The following is a 19,082-nucleotide window of genomic DNA, read 5'->3' on the forward strand; positions in this document are numbered from 1 at the left end:
TTTTCTCAGTTTCCATCAAATCACTTTTAACCATATGTATATATGTACAACGTTGTATAAACTTGTCAATGGTTGTGAATTGGCGATTTTATTGTTATTATTATTATTATTATTATAATTATATTATTATTAAAGAATTTGACCAATTATAGACCGCGTGGAACCTAAGTATTTTCCTTTTATTTATTTCTTCCCAGAACTTCTTCATACGTCAGTTGATCGTCTTCCTCTGTTTCTCCGATAATATTCTCCGTGGTTGACGTCGAGTTTGTATAAGAGAAAAAGCCTCAGAAGTGATCTGCCACCAGAAGTCCACAGTCGAGTTATGTAATCATTTGAGATCTTCAGTCTTTGTAGATCCCATTGTATCTCTTCCAACCAACCAGTGGTGTGTTTTAATTTGGGGATGTAATCAAAACACTTCTTACTTAGCCTGCAGATGTCCAAACAGTGAAGGTGACCATAAATTGTAATTTACATATTTTAATTGTACCTGTAATTTTCTCTATATTGCAGTAGATGTCTTAATTTTTTTCTCTTCATCCAAATATCTTTATTCTTCTGGGCTCTCAAAATTGACCAAAGTATTTTCCTTGTTCCACTTGTTCACCTCTTTTGTTCAACGTTAAATATTCTGATCCATATAATACCTCTGGCCCAACTGTGTAGTGCCCGATTTCTGGCTAGTATGATAATTCTTTGTTGACTAGATCAATTCTCCCAGATATTTAAATTTATCAGGTAGCAGGTAGGGACCCTTTTCGGAGGCAGTCTTACCCAGGGAGTGGCGCCCCTGCCTGTGCGAGTCCCAGAGCACATTGACCTGGTGTGTAACATCTGGTAAGGGTCCCGCTCAGGGTTACGAGTGAAGACCTCAATGACTTCTACAGCGGAGAAGGTGGACTTCGGTACGGTGGAGATGGCGGAAGAGGCAGCCCTGTATTCAGGGATTAATATGAGTACAACCTGCTGCCTTGTAGATTGAGGTGACTGAACACCAAAGGCTAAGAGAGAAAACCCTGAAAGAAAATTTCCATCTGTGTTAGGCTCAGCAGGTCAACACAGGGATTACTGAAGAAGTTGCTTTCAAGAATAATACGAGCCTCGGATGTAGGAATTCATGACGACGACATCAGCTTGGTGCGAATGACAGTTTACAGCCCTATGTTACACCAGCTACCCAAACCAAACGAAAACAAGGTATCAGAGTGGGAACATTAAATATCCTGACATTGACAAACAAAACTGAAGAGCTGGTCGACCTCATGGAAAGGAGGGAACTTCTGATCATGGGCCTGAGTGAAACAAAGTGGAAGAAAACTGGGAAAATGAATATCAGATTGGACTATAGTCTCTACTGGTCTGGAAATGGAGTAGAGTCTAAGAATGGAGTAGGATTTTTAATACATAAAGACATAGATGCTTGTAGTGAAGTTGAGTTTGATAGTGAAAGGATTTTTTTTTTTTTTTTTGCTAGTTACTTTACGTCGCACCAACACAGATAGGTTTTATGGCGACGATAGAACAGGAAAGGGCCAGGAGTGGGAAGGAAGCGGCCGTGGCCTTAATTAAGGTACAGCCCCAGCATTTGCCTGGTGTGAAAATGGGAAACCACAGAAAACCATTTTCAGGGCTGCCGATAGTTCGAACCTACTATCTCCCGAATACTGGATACTGGCCGCACTTAAGCGACTGCAGCTATCGAGCTCGGTGAAAGGATAATTAAGTTATCAGTGAACTTAGGAGGGAAAAAGTACAATGTGATCCAAGTCTATGCTTCACAGGTAGGATGTTCAAAAGAGGAAAAGGCCAACTTCCTTAATAACTTGGAAGAACACACTGAGTATGACAATCTAACTGTAATGGGTGATTTTAATTCACAAGTTGGCTCACAACAAACAGGATATGAATCCATACTGGGCCCGCATGGAATGGGAAACAGAAATGAAGAGGGAGAATATATGCTAGATCTATGCATGAGAAATAACCTGATTGTAACACTTGGTTCAAGAAAAGGGACTCCCATAAAATCACAAGATATAGCTGGGATGATAAAATAGGTACAGTATTAGATTATATTCTGATAGATCAAAATGTATGGAAAAATGTCAATGATATTAAGGTCATTCCAAGTGAAGACCTTGGTGGAGACCATAGACTGTTGGTTGCAGTTATTGCAGAGAAAAGACCTCCCAAAGTCTTTTGTGTTACAGAGTCCCAAAAATAAAAACTTGGCGACTAACCGAGCCAAGTGTAAAGGAAGAATTCAGGGAAGATGTCCACAGGTTGTTGCCAATAGAAGAACTGAAATTGGTAGATGAAGAACGGGATACTCTAAAGAAGGTTGTGGTTGGTACAGCAGAAAAAGTATGTGGACGACAGAGTCAAATAAGAAAACCTAAACAAACTGCCTGCTGGAATGATGATATTAAAAAGGCTATCAATGACAGGAACCGTGCAAGAAGATCCTTATATCAAGCAAGAACAAGAGATCAACATGAAATAGAGGAGAAGTTGTCACTTTACAGAAAGAAAAAATTACAGGTTAAACAGTTGGTTGTAGCTGAAAAGCAGAAATGCAAGGAAGATCTGGCTACCAAAATAACGCAGGATGGAAATAAAAAAAACTGTTATACAGTATTGTTAAGAATAGAAGAACTCAAAGGCACTTTGAAACTTTGCTGAACTGTTATGAAAATGCCACCCCATTAGACGACGAACCTTATGATTTTGGCAGCATAAATACCACTAATCTGACATGGTTGGAAGTAGAGACAGCAATATCTAAGCTGAATAACAACACATCAACTGGATCAGATGAATTAAGTGTTGAGATGATCAAAGCACTAGGAGAGGTAGGACAACAGTGGATGTACAGGGTACTAAATAGAATCTGGAAAGAGAATGTAATACCCAATGACTGGAAGCAAGGAGTCATCATCCCATTGTTGAAAAAAGGTGATAGAAAGAAATGTAGCAACTACAGAGGTATAACTCTGCTGTCACATGGCCTGAAAATCTACAAATCCATCCTTGATAGTAGGATTAGAAAATATGTTGAACCTACACTTGAGGAGGAACAACATGGATTTAGACCTCATATCAACTATAGACCTCATTTTTGCCACCAGAATGCTATATGAGAAGTATTGGGAGAAAGGTAAAACACTGATAAGTGTTTTTCTGGACATCGAGAAAGTCTATGACCATGTACCACGCAGACATATATGGGAATGTTAGAGACATAAGAAAGTGCCCAATACAAGATTTCCAAGATCAGTTTGTACAAAATATATCTAGTACCTATACTGATGTATGGCCTGGAAGCAGCAACACTTACTGGACCAACAAAGAGTCGTCTTCAGGCAACAGAAATGAAGTTTCTCAGTTCTTGTCTACAAAAAACAAAAATGGATAAAATACGGAATGTGGATATCCGACAACAGTTTGGAATTGTGGAAAGAAGCTTGCTGGATACTCTAGAAGTGAAGAGACTGCAATGGTATGGTCACATGAAAAGAATGAACCCTCACAGGACTCCTCAAACATACTTTGATCAAAATGTTCCTGGGAAGAGACCAAGAGGAAGACCTTGTGATGTTTGGGAAAAACAGATAATGAAGCACCTTGAAATTAGAGATGTGAACTGGTGTCGCATATATGAGCAGCATCTGTGGATGGATAGAACAAACTGGAGGAGGCTCGTACACAACCGCACCTGGCTTGCTGGAGCGAAGAAATGATGATGATGATGAACTCTTTGAATTTGTCCATGTTGTGTTGTTAGGTACATTTCTCAGTTGTCTACGTTCAATACATTTAGTTCTTTCACATCAAATTTGAAGACCAGCAAGACATTCCACCTCGAATCTTCTTTCTCATTGCCCCAAATGGATCCTTTGAATGTTTTCTCTTTTATGTAATCTACTTTCTTATTGTCCACCTCCGTAGCATAACAGTGTTATTAGCTGCCGTCCTGGGGGGCCCGGATTCGACTTCCGGTACTGCCGGAAATTTAAGAATGGCAGAGGGGCTGGTATGTGGCTGAAAAGTTACATGCAGCTCACCTCCATTGGGGGAGTGCCACCTTGGGATGAGGTTAAGAGTTTACATTTTTATTTCTCATTCCCTTATGATTTTGTTTAATGCCAAAAAAGAGAACTGGTGACAATATGTACAAATGAGACAAATTATATGATAGTAGAAGTCCATCATTGACATTTTTGTGAATCTGATAAATTTTTCTGTACATATAACCAGCAACAGCAGCTGCACTGAATCCAGTCACTTGCATCGAATGTTTCTTGCTGACACAAATTTGTCCGAAAGAGAGGTAGAGAAATGCAGGAGAGAGGAACGTGCCACGTGGCGAGTATTTTTCTTGATGTGTATTAGAAAATGAATGCGTGATAATGGTGAGCCACTGCCTAAATTCATAGTACAGAACATTCTAGATGTTCTTTACACCAGAGTAAACACCAGTGGAATTCTTCCATACAACGAGTTGGAAAACAACCTAATTCATATGATGAACCTCCCTATAAAACTTAATTTAAGGTACTAGGAAGCCATTCTCTTTTCAGTGTCGACTCAATATATGATAATTCAAATTTGGTGAAACAACATTTCACAGTGGCTCAGCATTAATTCTTTTAACAATTGTCTTTATGTTGCACCGACCCAGGTAGGTCTTATGGCAACAATGGGACAGGAAAGGGCTGGGAGTGGGAAGGAAGCAGCTGTGGCCTTAAAGTACAGCTTTTTTAAATTTGCCTGGTGTAAAGGTGGGAAACCAAAGAAAACCATTTTCAGGGCTGCCGACAGTGGGGTTCGAATCCCCTGCAAGCTCACAGCTGTGCGCCCCCAACCGCAGGCCAGCTTGCTCGATAAATTTGAATTCATTTAGTAGCACAGAGAGAGGAAATTTTTCAGATGCGAGTCATCACTGAGGTTGGTTTAGTTCGATTGTTTCGCAATGTGCATTTCTATTGTGTCCTTCATTTTTAATGATTTGCCTTCATTTTTTATGCTTCTGAATTCTGAAAACTTTGCTTTTTGACTGATATGCCTGGTGATTACTGCTTGTCTGTTCAAAGTGAGCTGTAATTTTCCATACCACATCATACTTTCTTCGATAATAATAATAATAATAATAATAATAATAATAATAATAATAATAATAATAATGATGTTGTGTACTTGACGTCCCACTAACTACTTTTTCTGTTTTCAGAGATGCCAAGGTGCCGGAATATGGTAGAGGAGTTCTTTTACGTGCCAGTAAATCTACCGATACGAGGCTGATGTATATGAGCATCTTCAAATACCAATGGACTGAGCCAGAGTCGAGCCTGCTAAGTTGGGGTCAGAAGGCTAGCACCTCAACCGTCTGAGCCACTCAGCCCGGCTACGTTCTTCCGGCTGCACTATTACCAATCTGTTCTGCCTCTTCAATAGTGTGAAGCTTTTCTTCAGCTGTGAACGAATTATAACAAGAATTCACACCAGCCATCTTAAGTACTGCCACGTCATCTTACTGTAAAATGTTGTTTTACCAAATTTGAATTAATTTAGTAGCGCGAAGAGGGGGAAACTTTTTAGATGCAAGTCATTGTTAAGATTCTTAAAATTAGAATAGAAAAGTATATTTCCTGTGAGAGAGAGCACAATATAATAGTACTGAATTTGATCTGAGTAAATATCAATACAGATTTTTAATAGTGAAGTTCATTACCCTGACTTTTCACCACCAGATTTTTTTAAAAAAATTGTGCGCAGGGATTATTCATGTATAGCAGTATAAGAATCTCAAGTTTTGGTCATTCTGTATTGACTGTATAGTATGAGAAAATATACACATAAAAGGTCCACCACAGTCATTACACAATATGTCTGAAAAAAACCAAGAAATTTTCAACTATCATTTTTGTAACTATCCATCAAGAAAAGCAATTCTACATTAAGATTAGTTTTCTGATCTAACAGACCATAGACATTACCTCTGTCAAACTACCACATAATCATATAATATTACTGGCTTAACGTCCACCTAAATACCTTTAAGGTTTTTGGACACACTGAGGTGCCAGACTTTAGTCCTGCAGGAGTACTTTTACATGCCCATGAGCCTATCGACACAAGGCTGATGTATTTGAGCACTTTTAAATACCACCGGACTGAGACAGGATTGAACCTGCTACGTTACGGTCAGAAGGCCAGTGCCTCAACTGTCTGAGCCACTCAGCCTGGCACCACAATCTTCGAGACAATTTATACGTGAAGGCTTCAGATATACTTCACACCAGAGTAAACACCGGTAGAATTAAGAGCTCATGAAAAACAGTGTGAAATTTCACCAAATTTTATTTTTTTAAACAATTTGCTTTACATCGCAGCAACACGGGTAGGTCTTATAAGGACAGGAAAGGGCTAGGAGTAGGAAGGAAGTGGCTGTGGCCTTAATTAAGGTACAGCCCCAGCATTTGCTTGATGTGAAAAGGGAAAACCACAGAAAGCCCTAACCGCACGGCCAACTCGCTGGGTAAATTTGAATTAATTTAGTAGAGCAAATGTGAGTCATCGTTGAAGTTGGCTTAATTGTGCTTTTTAGTGTTAATGTGATATCCTTGTTTCTTAACTTGTAGCATTATTTACACAATACGCTTGTTATGTCATATACTTTGAACAATCTACTGTCTACGCAACATATATTTATATGGCGTCTCTTATCAGCACTTGTAAGTTTTGGTGAATTATATCATTCCACTACGGACCTCGTGTTCACGGCCTAGTTACTGTACGGAGCCGTGATTATACCACAATCATATGAAACTGGAATTCAACACCATTTGGAGTATGGGATGACTAAAACCTTGTACCTGGTAGACTTGGGTTAATTAATGCATGAGCGCTCTGAACTGTTAGAATATTGGTCATCTATTCAGTCTAAACGTGGCAATTGTGACTTTTCGTCACGTAGTTTTCTGTTTGGGTAGTGCTTCTACAAGGTATCATTACAAGGTGTATAGATACATGGACTTCTATGCCATCTAGGAGTGTGCCTAGCAACTTTTCTGTGTGTTTCGGCGGTCTCCGCCATAGCGTGTAGCAGTGTTGAGATGGTGTCGTGTCATGTGGCGGAGTGTGGAGTGTATCTTTTTGCTGTTGGACTTGCTCGTGACTGGAAGCATTTCGCCATGTCTAATGGCTACGCTGCTACTCAAATTATTATTATGACTGAGGCAGTTGGAATCGGCTGATTTACGGAGGGTGTACCTCGCCTAGCGAGGAAGACTAAATGTGTTGTACAGTATTTTAAGTACATTTGTATTTATTATGTAAGTTTTTAATTCTTATTTGTGAGTGCAGTAGTAATTAGGTATAACACGAGCATAATTGATCACCATGAATGTACGCCTTTAGGTTTTATTACTGTGTATATAACTTTCTTGGTGTGGTTTACTGTATTCTACGAGTGTTTTTATTGCAAGTGAAATTAGGCCACTGTTTGGTGATGGCGTTCATACTTTAAGTGTGTGGTGTGTAATGGCGTAGTGCATTATTTGCTCTAGGTAACAGTCAAAATTCGTCCTTGCTTTTTCTAAATTTTGTGTTTTCCTTTGGTTTATTCTTATTTCTGGTGTTTTTGCGTGTGTTTTCCCTAAGTTTTTGATACGTGTGCTGTTTCTATTTGTAAATTTCATATTCATACTGCGGTGTTTATTGTGGTGCACATTATCGTCTTTTCTCTGATGTTGTGATTCTCATATTATTGTTTTGTGCTTCGTTTCGTATGTTTCGGCCTCCTGTTACTCGTGTTCCGACCTAAGTACTACGTTTGCACAGAACACTACCCTTTTTTAAAAACCATATTATTATTATTATTATTATTATTATTATTATTATTATTATTAGTTGGATATTTCGTAGATTTATTATTTGCTTGATATGTATAGTTAGGGAATAGGATTGTATATTTCTGCATTACTGCATGTAGTTTTATTTGATTATTGCTTTATGAAATGGGAATACGCACATTTATTTCAAAGATGTAATTCCTTAACAATGTTATGTTTGGAGTTTTAATTGAGGGTTTTGGGCACCCCTAGTGTGGAGCGATCGTAGCTTTGGCCTTATCTACTCTTCGGATTATTGCTGCTTATCTTATCGTCGTGTGGCAGTTACGCAACTGAAATGGTGCATTATTATCTCGCGGGGATTTGCGTCCGCTGGTGTGTGCCGCTGTGAATATAATGATGAATTGTTTGTGGTATTGAGGCGAGACCGTGTTTTTTTCTTTCTTGTAGTTGTGTGTCCTGCCTCATTACGTTATTTATTTCGGGTTGTGTTTTTGTTAATTACCACGTCTACTATGTGGGGTGATTTAATTCATAATTTATTTGTGTTGATATTATTTTAATTTCTTTGCGATATGTGTTTTCGTATTGGTCGGTTGTTGTGTGGAGTTCCTTTATTTTCATGCATTGTTTGATCTACGTTATGTGAGTTTTACGGGAAATGATCCTTCCACTAGGGTGTCGGAAGCCCTCTAATAATAATTTTTTGTTAATTTTATTAAAATTTTAAGTTTGTTTGTGAACACCTAGTAGTAACTTGTTAAGTTTAAGCTATCTGGTGCACCAGGATTTTCTTTTAAAAAATGAAGAAACGATTTTATTTTAAAGAATATTAATTTTATTTATATCTAGTTTATTTATTTTACCAATTTTCAGGGATGCCATTTAGATTTTCATTCCTTCTAGTTCATTTTATTTATTGGGGTCTAAAGATTTATTTTATTTGATAATATGTAAAAATGAATTTTCTTTCAAGTATATATTTATTTTAAAATTTTGAAGTTGGTGTTATTTGAGTGTTGTCCCTCGCAATTTCTAGTGATCCCCACCTCTACCTTATTTTATGGGTAAGGTCCTGCACTCTTCCTTGTTTCCTTATTTACATTTTGAGCTGTTATTTATTGTTTTGCTTCTTTTGCTCCTTTGTTTTAAATTTTGTCTTGGTGCGCACTTCCCTATGACGTTCTCTTCTGAACGTCATTCACCCATCGTTATTTGGGGGTGTTGCAAACTATGTTTTTTAAGGCTGAAGAAGGTCCAAAAGAGCTGAAACATGTACATTAAAAAAAAAAAAAATACATCGAGTTGAGTCACTATGGACTGTGTGGTAACAATCAACTTCATTTTAGTGTCTAGGTCTTGTTGTTGTTCGAACTTTGACTTCCTGCCAGTATCTTCTGAGCCCAGCGACGAGTGCCTCTTTATGCTCTTCAGACAAAGGTCCTTTCCGTCTTCTGGAAGTTGATGCCATTTTGAAACCTTGATAGTTGTTCAATCTTCTGAATGCGTTCCTGTCATGAATTTCTTGGTCTGAAATACCAATCTGCCTCAGATCTTTTTCGCATTCCTGGAACCATTTTATGTCTTAATTTTTCAAGTTTCTTTCAAACACAATGTGTATTGACTACGATGGAGCTTTCATTGGTATATTTTCTTTTATTCACATATGTACGGTAATTTGCTTATGAGTATCATCATTATTTTATCACTCGTTTATATGGTATTACTCCGAGTGAGTGGCTGCGTGCAGCTGTCAGCTTGCATTCAGGAGATAGTGGGTTCGAATCCCCGTGGTTGCCCATCTTCACACCAGGCAAATGCATCTTAATTAAGGCCATGGTCGCTTCCTTCTCCCTCTTAGTCCTTTCCTATCCCGTCATTGCCATAAGACCTATCTGTGTCAGTGTAAAATAAAAAAATTTACAAAAAATGACAATGCCAGAATTCTATCCTGAAATTAACTTTACACACCAGTAAAACTACTGAAATGGGCCTCTCACACCAAAGTCCTCTTAAATGCCGGCTGGCTGCATCGGGAATCAAACCCACAGAGGAAGGAAGCTCTACATCAACGAAGCCATAGTAAGAAGGATGATTCAATAAGTATCCATGAGAATTCTTTTTACCAAAAGCCTATAAAAACAAGCTAATATTTTCTACTTTGCATTTTACAACCTTGGAAAAGGGGTGTCACTCTGTAACTATGAACAATAAGCAGCATAATTCTTAGTATATTGTAACAAATACCTCCAAGAGGTTAGTGGTCAACTTTTGATGTGGAGGAATTCATTTACTTTTTCAGTACTTCATGAACCATAGACTTACCTTGTGGAAAAAGTGACAGTACTTCACTTTGAGGGTGTACATGATCACCTCCTTGAGCCCTTCTAGACCCAGCATGTCTGCCAGGGTAGCTAACTCCACAATGCTGATGGAATCTGGTATGTTACTGGTGCCACTATAAATATGGCAGAGGGCAAAATGGACTGCATTGTATGAAAACCTGTGGGGAAAAAGTGTCCAGTATCACTGAATGGTCCTAACTGCAATTTTAACAGATTTACAAAACAGAACAAGCTGGGAAGAAGACCTGTAGAGGAATAAAACAATTTTCATTTCTTAATCTTGAATGGAGCAAACAAGTGATAATGCATGTCATTTAGAAAGAGAGAAGAGCTAGAGTCCTGCACCAACTGGTTCAGAAAGCTCAAAATGCTAAACCTTATGACACAGTGTGTGCTGTAGGCACACGGGTCCAGTCAAGCAGACTGGAACCGTGCGATCGAGTGTACTCGAGCTGCCTGAAATGGTCCGTCAGTGTTGCAATCAAGTATACTCTCTCTCTGCAGTATAACTGCATCTGCCATCTGTTAGTCACACTTTTAACTAAGTAGTTTATATTTTACCCACCAGTAGTTCTGCAGGAAAACATTTCTCTTTTGTCACAGTTATAAACATCACGTTTGAATGATGGCTTCGGCGTACGAATGTAAGATGCATCTGGAGAAATCTTAGACTTTTAGAGGTGATTGAGTCCAATGGATTCTGACAGTGACGGTAGTGATATTGAAGACGTTAGTGAAGTATTAGGGAGTGATAATAATGTTGATGGGGCCTCCGTGGCTCAGATGGCAGCGCGTCGGCCTCTAACCGCTGGATACCATGGTTCAAATCCCGGTCACTCCATGTGAGGTTTGTGCTGGACAAAGCAGAGGCGGGACAGGTTTTTCTCCAGGTACTCCGGTTTTCCCCGTTATCTTTCATTCTAGCAACACACACACTATTCTCATTTCATAGCATCTCTCAGTCATTCATAAATCACTTTGGAAGTGGCGACCCCATCGTACTAATAGCCTATATATATTTCATTCATTACATCCCTGACCCCAGTCAATGACTGGAACACAGGTTGTAGGTATTCATTTTCATTTAATAATGTTGATAGAGATGATTTGCTGCCAGAGAGAGGAAGATATGTCACCTAGGCTTGACCACATGGTTGGACAATGAGTTTGTTGATAAAGATACCGAGGGTGCATGAATTTCAAGCACCGAACTTAGAAACTTAATTGTTCGGTATTGAACTGAGAATCACAGTGCGAGAAGGTGTTATGTTAGACCGAGATATCGAAATTCTCGGTGTCCTAAACAAAGGCCCTCTTCTTGACTGTTTTGAGAAACCAAACTTAGCTATGTCAAATAATAATTTGACCCCTGAATGCCCTGAAATGGATTATTTTGAGATATTTGTGATTGAAGAGATGTCGGCGAGAGTAGAGGACGAAGCAAACAGATTTTAAAAACAGATAGTTGATGCTAAGTTCATGGCAAGTTCCGCTCTACTGTGATTAATATTGTGTCTAATTTATTCTTTCTGCTGTTAATTGTGTGTATGGTCTGGTATTGTGCATAAATATAGTAGGTATAGCCCATAATGCAAATGATAATTTCTAAGGGCCGGATGCATAAACCATTTGATCTTAGATCAGAGACGAAATTGATCTCAGCTCACACTAAACTCGGATTTTTGTGTTGTATAAACATTAATCTGAGATCAATTCGTACTGAACTTGGATTAACTTTGACTGGAGAAATTTCTCCAATCAAACTCTTCGATCTCAGTTCAAAGAGTTGTTCTCTATTCAAGATACAAGAACAGCTGATTGTGAACATAATATTACCTGTGTTGTTGCAATAAATCATAAGAAAATACACAAAAGACTAACCTTATACATTGTTAGCTATAGTTGTCTGTATATAAGCTATATTACGCTTCATATGCAGTGAAACATAATTCTACACCATAACCTCTATGAATTGCCTATGTTGATTCTCAATTGTTACTTTGATAAACTTCTTAATTGCAAGAAGCTCACAGAAAAACTACATCCAACCCCGATTCTAATCCACCCACAATAGAAGAGAGAGAGGAAATCATAAAACAAATGAAAAATAACAGAGCAGCAGGAGACGATGGTATTATCGCCGAGACCTGGAAGCTCCAAGATGAAAACATCACCAAAATAATCCATAAGATCATCACAGAAATTTGGGTCACAGAGAAAGTGCCAGAGGAATGAAAATGTGCATTAATCCATCCATTACATAAAAAGGGTGATAAGTCAGATCCAAATAATTACAGAGGTATTTCGCTACTACCAGTTGCGTACAAAATTTTCTCTAAGGTGCTATTGAACAGGCTAGAACCACAAGCAGATCCACAAATAGGGAAATACCAGGCAGGCTTCAGAAAAGGGAGATCATGCATTGAACAGATCTGGAACTTGAGAACACTTTTGAAAGTCAGATAAACAAGAAACACTGTAGTTACCTTCGTGGACTTTAAAAAAGCATACGACTCCATAGACAGGCAGACGCTCTTTGACGTACTGGAAGAATATGGCATTGACAGACAAACCAGACGCTTACAGATACCACCTCCAAGATCAAGGGAGAAATTTCGGAACCCTTCCAGATACACACAGCTGTCCAACATAAAATGTCTGGCATTCACAGATGACATAGCCATACTCAGCAACAATACACAGTAGGCAAAGGAAGCACTGGAACGCTTGCGTGAAATAGTTGCCAAAACAGGTCTACAAATATCTTATGAGAAGACCCAATACATGGAACAACAATGGGCACACCATGCATACTGTATATGGATCCGTAAAGAGAGTTGAAAATTTTTAAATATTTAGGGGAATACATACAAATAAGCAGATCAAACAAGGAATTTAACATAGAACAAACGGAAAAACTCCAGAAAGCATACAAACCCACACTGTCACATTAAGACATTAAGACAGGTCAAACTTGACACTAAAAAAAAGTCATATTACCGGAAACATGGTATGCGTCAGAAACAACCATACCTGGAGCATCAGGCATCATAGAGACAGAAAAAAATATAACGTAAAATTCTCAGTAAAATATTTGGACCAATACACAAGATGGCATATGGATGAAACGACCTACCGAAGAGCTGTACCAGCACACTGACAGACTCACAGCCATGATCAGGAAACGCAGACTAACTTTCTATGGGCACATACAGAGAATGGACAACAATAGACTTACAAAGAAAATCTTTGGTGTCATAAACAGTTCAAGCAAGAAAACAAATTGATATCACGAAATAGAGGAAGACTTAAGGCAAATATAGGAGACAGAAAATTAAGAAACAAAATTAGGAATAAAAAATTTATAGTAAATGAGGAGATGATGACAAGAACATTGTGGGCAGGACAAAGGAAACAGGAGCACAGCCAAAGGATGAAAAGATTTTGGGAAGAGGAGAGGAAGAAGGGAAAGAAGTGAAAATTGTGTCATCATGAGATATTAGAGTTCAAACACTGTCCATATGGGCAAAAATGACATGAATGAATGCATAAAAGAAAGAATGGCCAGGCCGTGAAAATGAAAGACTCTCTAGGTTTCGCAAACCTAATACAGTGGGGATCAGAAAAAAAAAAAAAAAAAAAAAAACCAAGGGCTGACTGAAGGAAGTCAGCTATCAGTTTTTCCTTCATTTGCGTTCACTGCAAGAAAAGCATATGTAGAAATTCCAGTACATGCTGCAACCAATGTTCATTTGTCGACAGTCAAGGCCAGCTCAATTCAACCTGCATTATCCAACGGGCAAAGCTATTTCGTATTTCATTTGTTTTGCGGTGTTACAGAGTTCACTTTTCTGAACTCTAATTGTTAATTACATTTGAACTACACATGTATAAACTGAGTACAGTTTTGTACAACGCGACGAAGTCGTAATCTCAGTTCATTTTCAGAACTAAGTTCTAAATTGATCTCTGGGCAGATGTCTTTATGCAACCGGGCCTAAGCATCTTTCTAATGGACAAAATTTTTGCCACCTCGTGTGGAATCGAACTCTGGATCCCAAACATGAACTGTCTTCAACACTGTATGAACAAACTGGAGAGTTAAAATATAGTCTCAAAATATTATTCTGTAGTTAATGATTGTATTTTATGTTCAAAGTGGCAATAATATTTCATGAGGTTGTTGGCTGAAATAATCCAGCAGTGGGGTCGTACTAGCCTGCCTGAGAATTTGGCAGCGAAAAGGTTAACCCTCTCCCTTGGATCTTTGAGGCTACTCAAATGCAACTTTTCATACATCTTTTTTTCTCTTTACAACTCCAAATCTGTAGAGCCAACGTTTGAACAGTAGTAAATATCAAACTACTCCTCCTATGTACCTGTAATTTTTACGAGGGATGCATGTAACACTGTGGCAAAGGAAATTTTTGCTAACCAAAATTGAGCAGATCAAAATAATTTGGAAATTTTATAGCAGGCAATTCATCAACCGGAGAGACCTTATACACTTCTAGGTTCCCACTTTTGATCCTCTTTATTTAGTTGTTTCATTTTCGTATACTGGTTTGTACTGTCTGTCTAAAGTTGAAAAAAAAATCCTCTCCAGAATGCAGTGAAAGCTAGTCCAACACTTGCCCCTACAAGTAAGTTGTAGAAAGCACCTTGATCTTCAGTGAAGAGAACGGGTGCGATATAATCCAAATTATTAGACCACTGTACAGGCGCAGGTCTAATTCATTGAGATATATTCACTGGCGGAAGTCCATCAACTTCTTGCATTTGACACTCATCATCAAATCCTTCGATTTGTATTTCAAAATCACTACCACAACTGCTGCAGCTATCACCTCCTAATCTCCTAAATCAATACATTCAACCTGCAAATACGGTATTTTCTCACCAGTAACACAACCCACCGCTTACCGTGCCACCTTGCTGCGATATGTGCGTCACATAAACTGGTGGAAAAAAATATTTAAACACCAAGGGGGGTTGTGCTAGATTAACGAACGTTGGTAGGCGTGTTTATACATCCAAAAGATGACGGTGATTCAAATTTCCCACAAATGGCATTACCGTGGCGCTAGCAGTGGCCCAATGATATTGCATAAATATGGACTGTAATATGCGAGAGCATTAGTTACGTGTGAGATTGGACGGAGTGTCTGAGTGGGTTAAGAATGCCTTTACGACGAGAAAGAGGCCAGTATCAACAGCTCACTGCGGTTGAGCGAGACCGTATAATAGGGCTATGTGAAGGTGAATTTTCCGTCCGCGCTATTGCAGAAGGACTTTGCAGGAATGTCTCCACTGTGCGCGCGTGCGTGCTGGCATCAGTAGTCACAAGAAGTTACGCTTGCAAGAAGACCATGTTCCGGACATCCCCCGTGGCACCGCCGAGAGGGAGGACCGCCGTATTCGGCGCATGGCTGTGGCACAGCGAACTGCGCCTGCAGCGGCAATTCAAGCGGCAGTTGGGACCACAGTGACACAATGAACTGTTTGAAATCTGTTAGTTACCGGACAGCTCCGAGCCAGACGCCCTGCGGAGTGCATTCCACTTACCGCCATCTTCGACTTCAGTTGTGTCAAGCGAGAGCTCATTGGAGGATGGAGTGGAGGTCCGTTATGTTTACCGACAATAGCCGGTTCTGCCTTGGTACCACTGATGGCTGTGTGTTGGTTAGAAGGAGGCCGGATGAGCGCCTGCATTTCACCTAATGTAAAACAAAAGCTAAAGGTTTCCACCTATTCAATACTGTTTGCTGTAACCTCAAAAAGTTACGTATATATACAAATACGAGGGTCGAGTCAGAAGTCATGGCAACTATTTTTTTTTTCTCGCGAACAGGAGACAACATGGAAAATCTAAGATATGCATATGGAAATACAAGGCATGTACTTATGCATAGTGCCTGAAGACAAATTCTGACTTCAGGAGATTCTCGTTGGAAAGTGACAGAACACAGGCCATTGGTAAACGTTGTTTTATTATGGTATAGACAGCAAATACACAAGACTACATACAAAGGACAGGTCTCCACTGGTTACAGACCTTCGAAATAATCACCCAAGGTTTCCACTGTGCATTACCAGCGGTGGGGCAGGCGCTGAATACCATTCGCCGCATGTGTATTGCTAACGTGTGACCCCTCTCTCCGAAACGCCGTTAACGATGTCCTCTTTGTTAGCAAACCGCTGTCTACGTAATGGCTTCTTGACTTTGGGAATCAGATCATATTCACATGGGCTCAGATCAGGCGAATAAGGCGGATGTAGAAGAACCTCCCATCCCTACCGTTGTAAGCGACGCTGAACGATGGCTGCTGTGTGAGCTGTCGCGTTATCGTGTAGGATTATGGAGTTATCCAAAAGATCTGTATGTTTGGTTCACACTGCAGGGCCATCACCATTATCCGTACATCTTTGTCCATGGACAGTGTACGGCCTGGGTGAGGCAAATCGGCAGTTGATACTCTACCCCGTTTGAACGTCTCCACCCACCTCGCCACTGTTCTATAGGGCATGGCATGCACACCTAATGCTTCCCGCAGCTTTGCATGGCATTGGAGTGCATTTGTGTCGCGGAGAACTGCTATTTTAATATACGATTGTTGCTCCTGCTTGTTGACTTCCATTTTGTGACGCTCTCACTCACACGCTGAACTTGGGGGCATGCTTAGACCCACACTGTTGTTTACATACACCATCTAGTGGAATCATACGCTAGTACATACCGTACGTTTTCAAATGCATATCTTAGATTTTCCGTGTTGTCTCCTGTTCGCGAGAAAAAAAATAGTTGCCATGACTTATGACTCAATCTATGTATCTTCTACATTGCCAAAATTTCTGCATATCTATATATACTGTATATATATAAAAGAACATGTCCTGACTGACTGACTGATTCATCATAGCCGAGCCAAAACTACTGGACATAAAGAAACTAAATTTTGAGGATATATTTATATTACTATGTAGGTACTTGCTAAGGGAGGATTTTTGGATATCCCTTTGCTAATGGGGTGAAAAGGGGGGTGAATTTTTAAAATGAATGTATCTACACCTCAAAACTTTAAAAGTTTACACATGTAAAAATTGGTATTTAGAATCTCCTTTAAAAATAAAGAAACATGTATTAATTTTTTTCTGGAAAATCCCTATAGGAGGGGTGAAAACGGGGTTGAATGCCTTCAATGAAGATACTTAATCTCAGAAACTGAAGATATTACAGACCTGAAAATTGGTATTTGGGATCTCCTTCAAAAATAAAGAATAACGTATATTTTTGTTTTCAGAAAATTCAATTAATGGGGGTTAAATAGGAGTGACAAATTGGGGTGAATTTTTAGAAAGACTATATCTAAAGTATATCTCAGAAACATAAAATGTTACAGACGTAAAAATTGGTATTTGGAATCTCCTGTAAAAGTAAAGAGACATAGGCGATTTGTTTTCGAAAACTCCACTTAAGAGCACTTAAAAAGGGGGTGAAATTTTAAAATGAGCATGTCTACGATATATCTCAAAAACTTTAACATGTTACAGAAGTGAAAAAGGGTATTTTTATCTCTATTAAAAATAAAGAAACATGCATTTTTTGTTTTGGGAAATAACCACTTGGGAGGGGGGTAAAAGTGACTGAAAATGGGGTTGAATTCTTTTTATTAGGATACTGATATCTCAAACACTGAAGATGTTACAGATGTGAAATTTGGTATTAGGAATCTCCTTTAAAAAAAAAAAAAAAAAAAACACATACGTATTTTTGGTTTTCGGATATCCACTTAAACAGTGGGGGGGGGGGGGGGGATTGAAAAATTAGTTGAATTATTTGTATGAAGATAGTATTATCTCGAAAACGAAAGATTTTGCAGACGTGAAAATTGGTATTTGGAATCTGCTTTAAAAGTAAAGAAACACGTATTCACGGAAATTCCTATGAAATGGGGGGGGGGGGTGAAATAATTGAAAAATTAATTGAATTAATTGTATGAGGATAATTACATCTAATAAAAACTAAAGTTGTTACAGATGTGAAAATTGGTATTTAGATGTCGTTTAAAAACAAAGGAAAACACGTTTTTGGGGGGAAATCATCTTGGGGGGCGGGGGTGAAAAGGAGTTTCATTCCTTTTATGAGGACACATATCTCAAAAACTGAAGATGTTAGAGTCGTCATAATTGGTATTTAGAAGATCCTTTACTAATAAAGAACCAAGTATTATTGGCGGAAAATTCACTTAACCCTTTGAGCGCTGCTTGCTATTACAGTTTTCCTACCGCTGAGCGCCAAGGCTAATTTCCATTTTATACAAGCTTTTGTATGAACACTCACAGTTCAGCTGTTATTGTAGGTAGAAACTTGAAATTTTCATTATTTTACTAATATGATTGCCTATATGAATAAAGCCTTATTCAATTCATTTATGAGCATTAGTAAATATTTGGCAGCCAAAACCCAAAAATATTAATTAAAAATAAAATAAAAAGTTTAGTAATAAAATTTAGGTACAACAAAACTTTTTTAATACATCGCGAACATATTTATTGAATAGTACAACCTATTATGAAGCTACATTGAAAGTTTCATTAATTTTGTACCTAAAATAAATCTGTAAAAATGAATTAGTTTACATATCCAAATGAGCCAAAAATACAAGTCTAATTACACTCGTTTTGTTTATGTCAGTACTAATGAAATACAGTACAAATTTCTTTTACATAACACTTAAGTAACATACTACAAATAATAATAAAAACAACAATAACAATAATAATAATAAAATTCAGTATAAGTACATTTTCCAGGACATCTCAAACACACTTATGTTTTGTCAAGGAGAGTGGATATATAATCATTTTCACAGCAATAAAT

At 38.4% G+C, this 19,082-nt stretch overlaps 1 protein-coding gene across 1 annotated transcript in view; it reads right to left on the minus strand.

Annotated features, from left to right (window-relative positions):
• Window positions 1-19,082, minus strand: part of LOC136856873 (streptococcal hemagglutinin) — a 202,805-nt gene that overhangs the window by 69,887 nt on the left and 113,836 nt on the right. The window contains exon 6 of the mRNA XM_067135088.2: window positions 10,182-10,359. Within this exon, the coding sequence (XP_066991189.2) occupies window positions 10,182-10,359 (178 nt within the window). The remainder of the gene's footprint in view (window positions 1-10,181; window positions 10,360-19,082) is intronic.

Source organism: Anabrus simplex, chromosome 1, assembly GCF_040414725.1.
Source record: "Anabrus simplex isolate iqAnaSimp1 chromosome 1, ASM4041472v1, whole genome shotgun sequence".
NCBI lineage: Eukaryota > Metazoa > Arthropoda > Insecta > Orthoptera > Tettigoniidae > Anabrus > Anabrus simplex.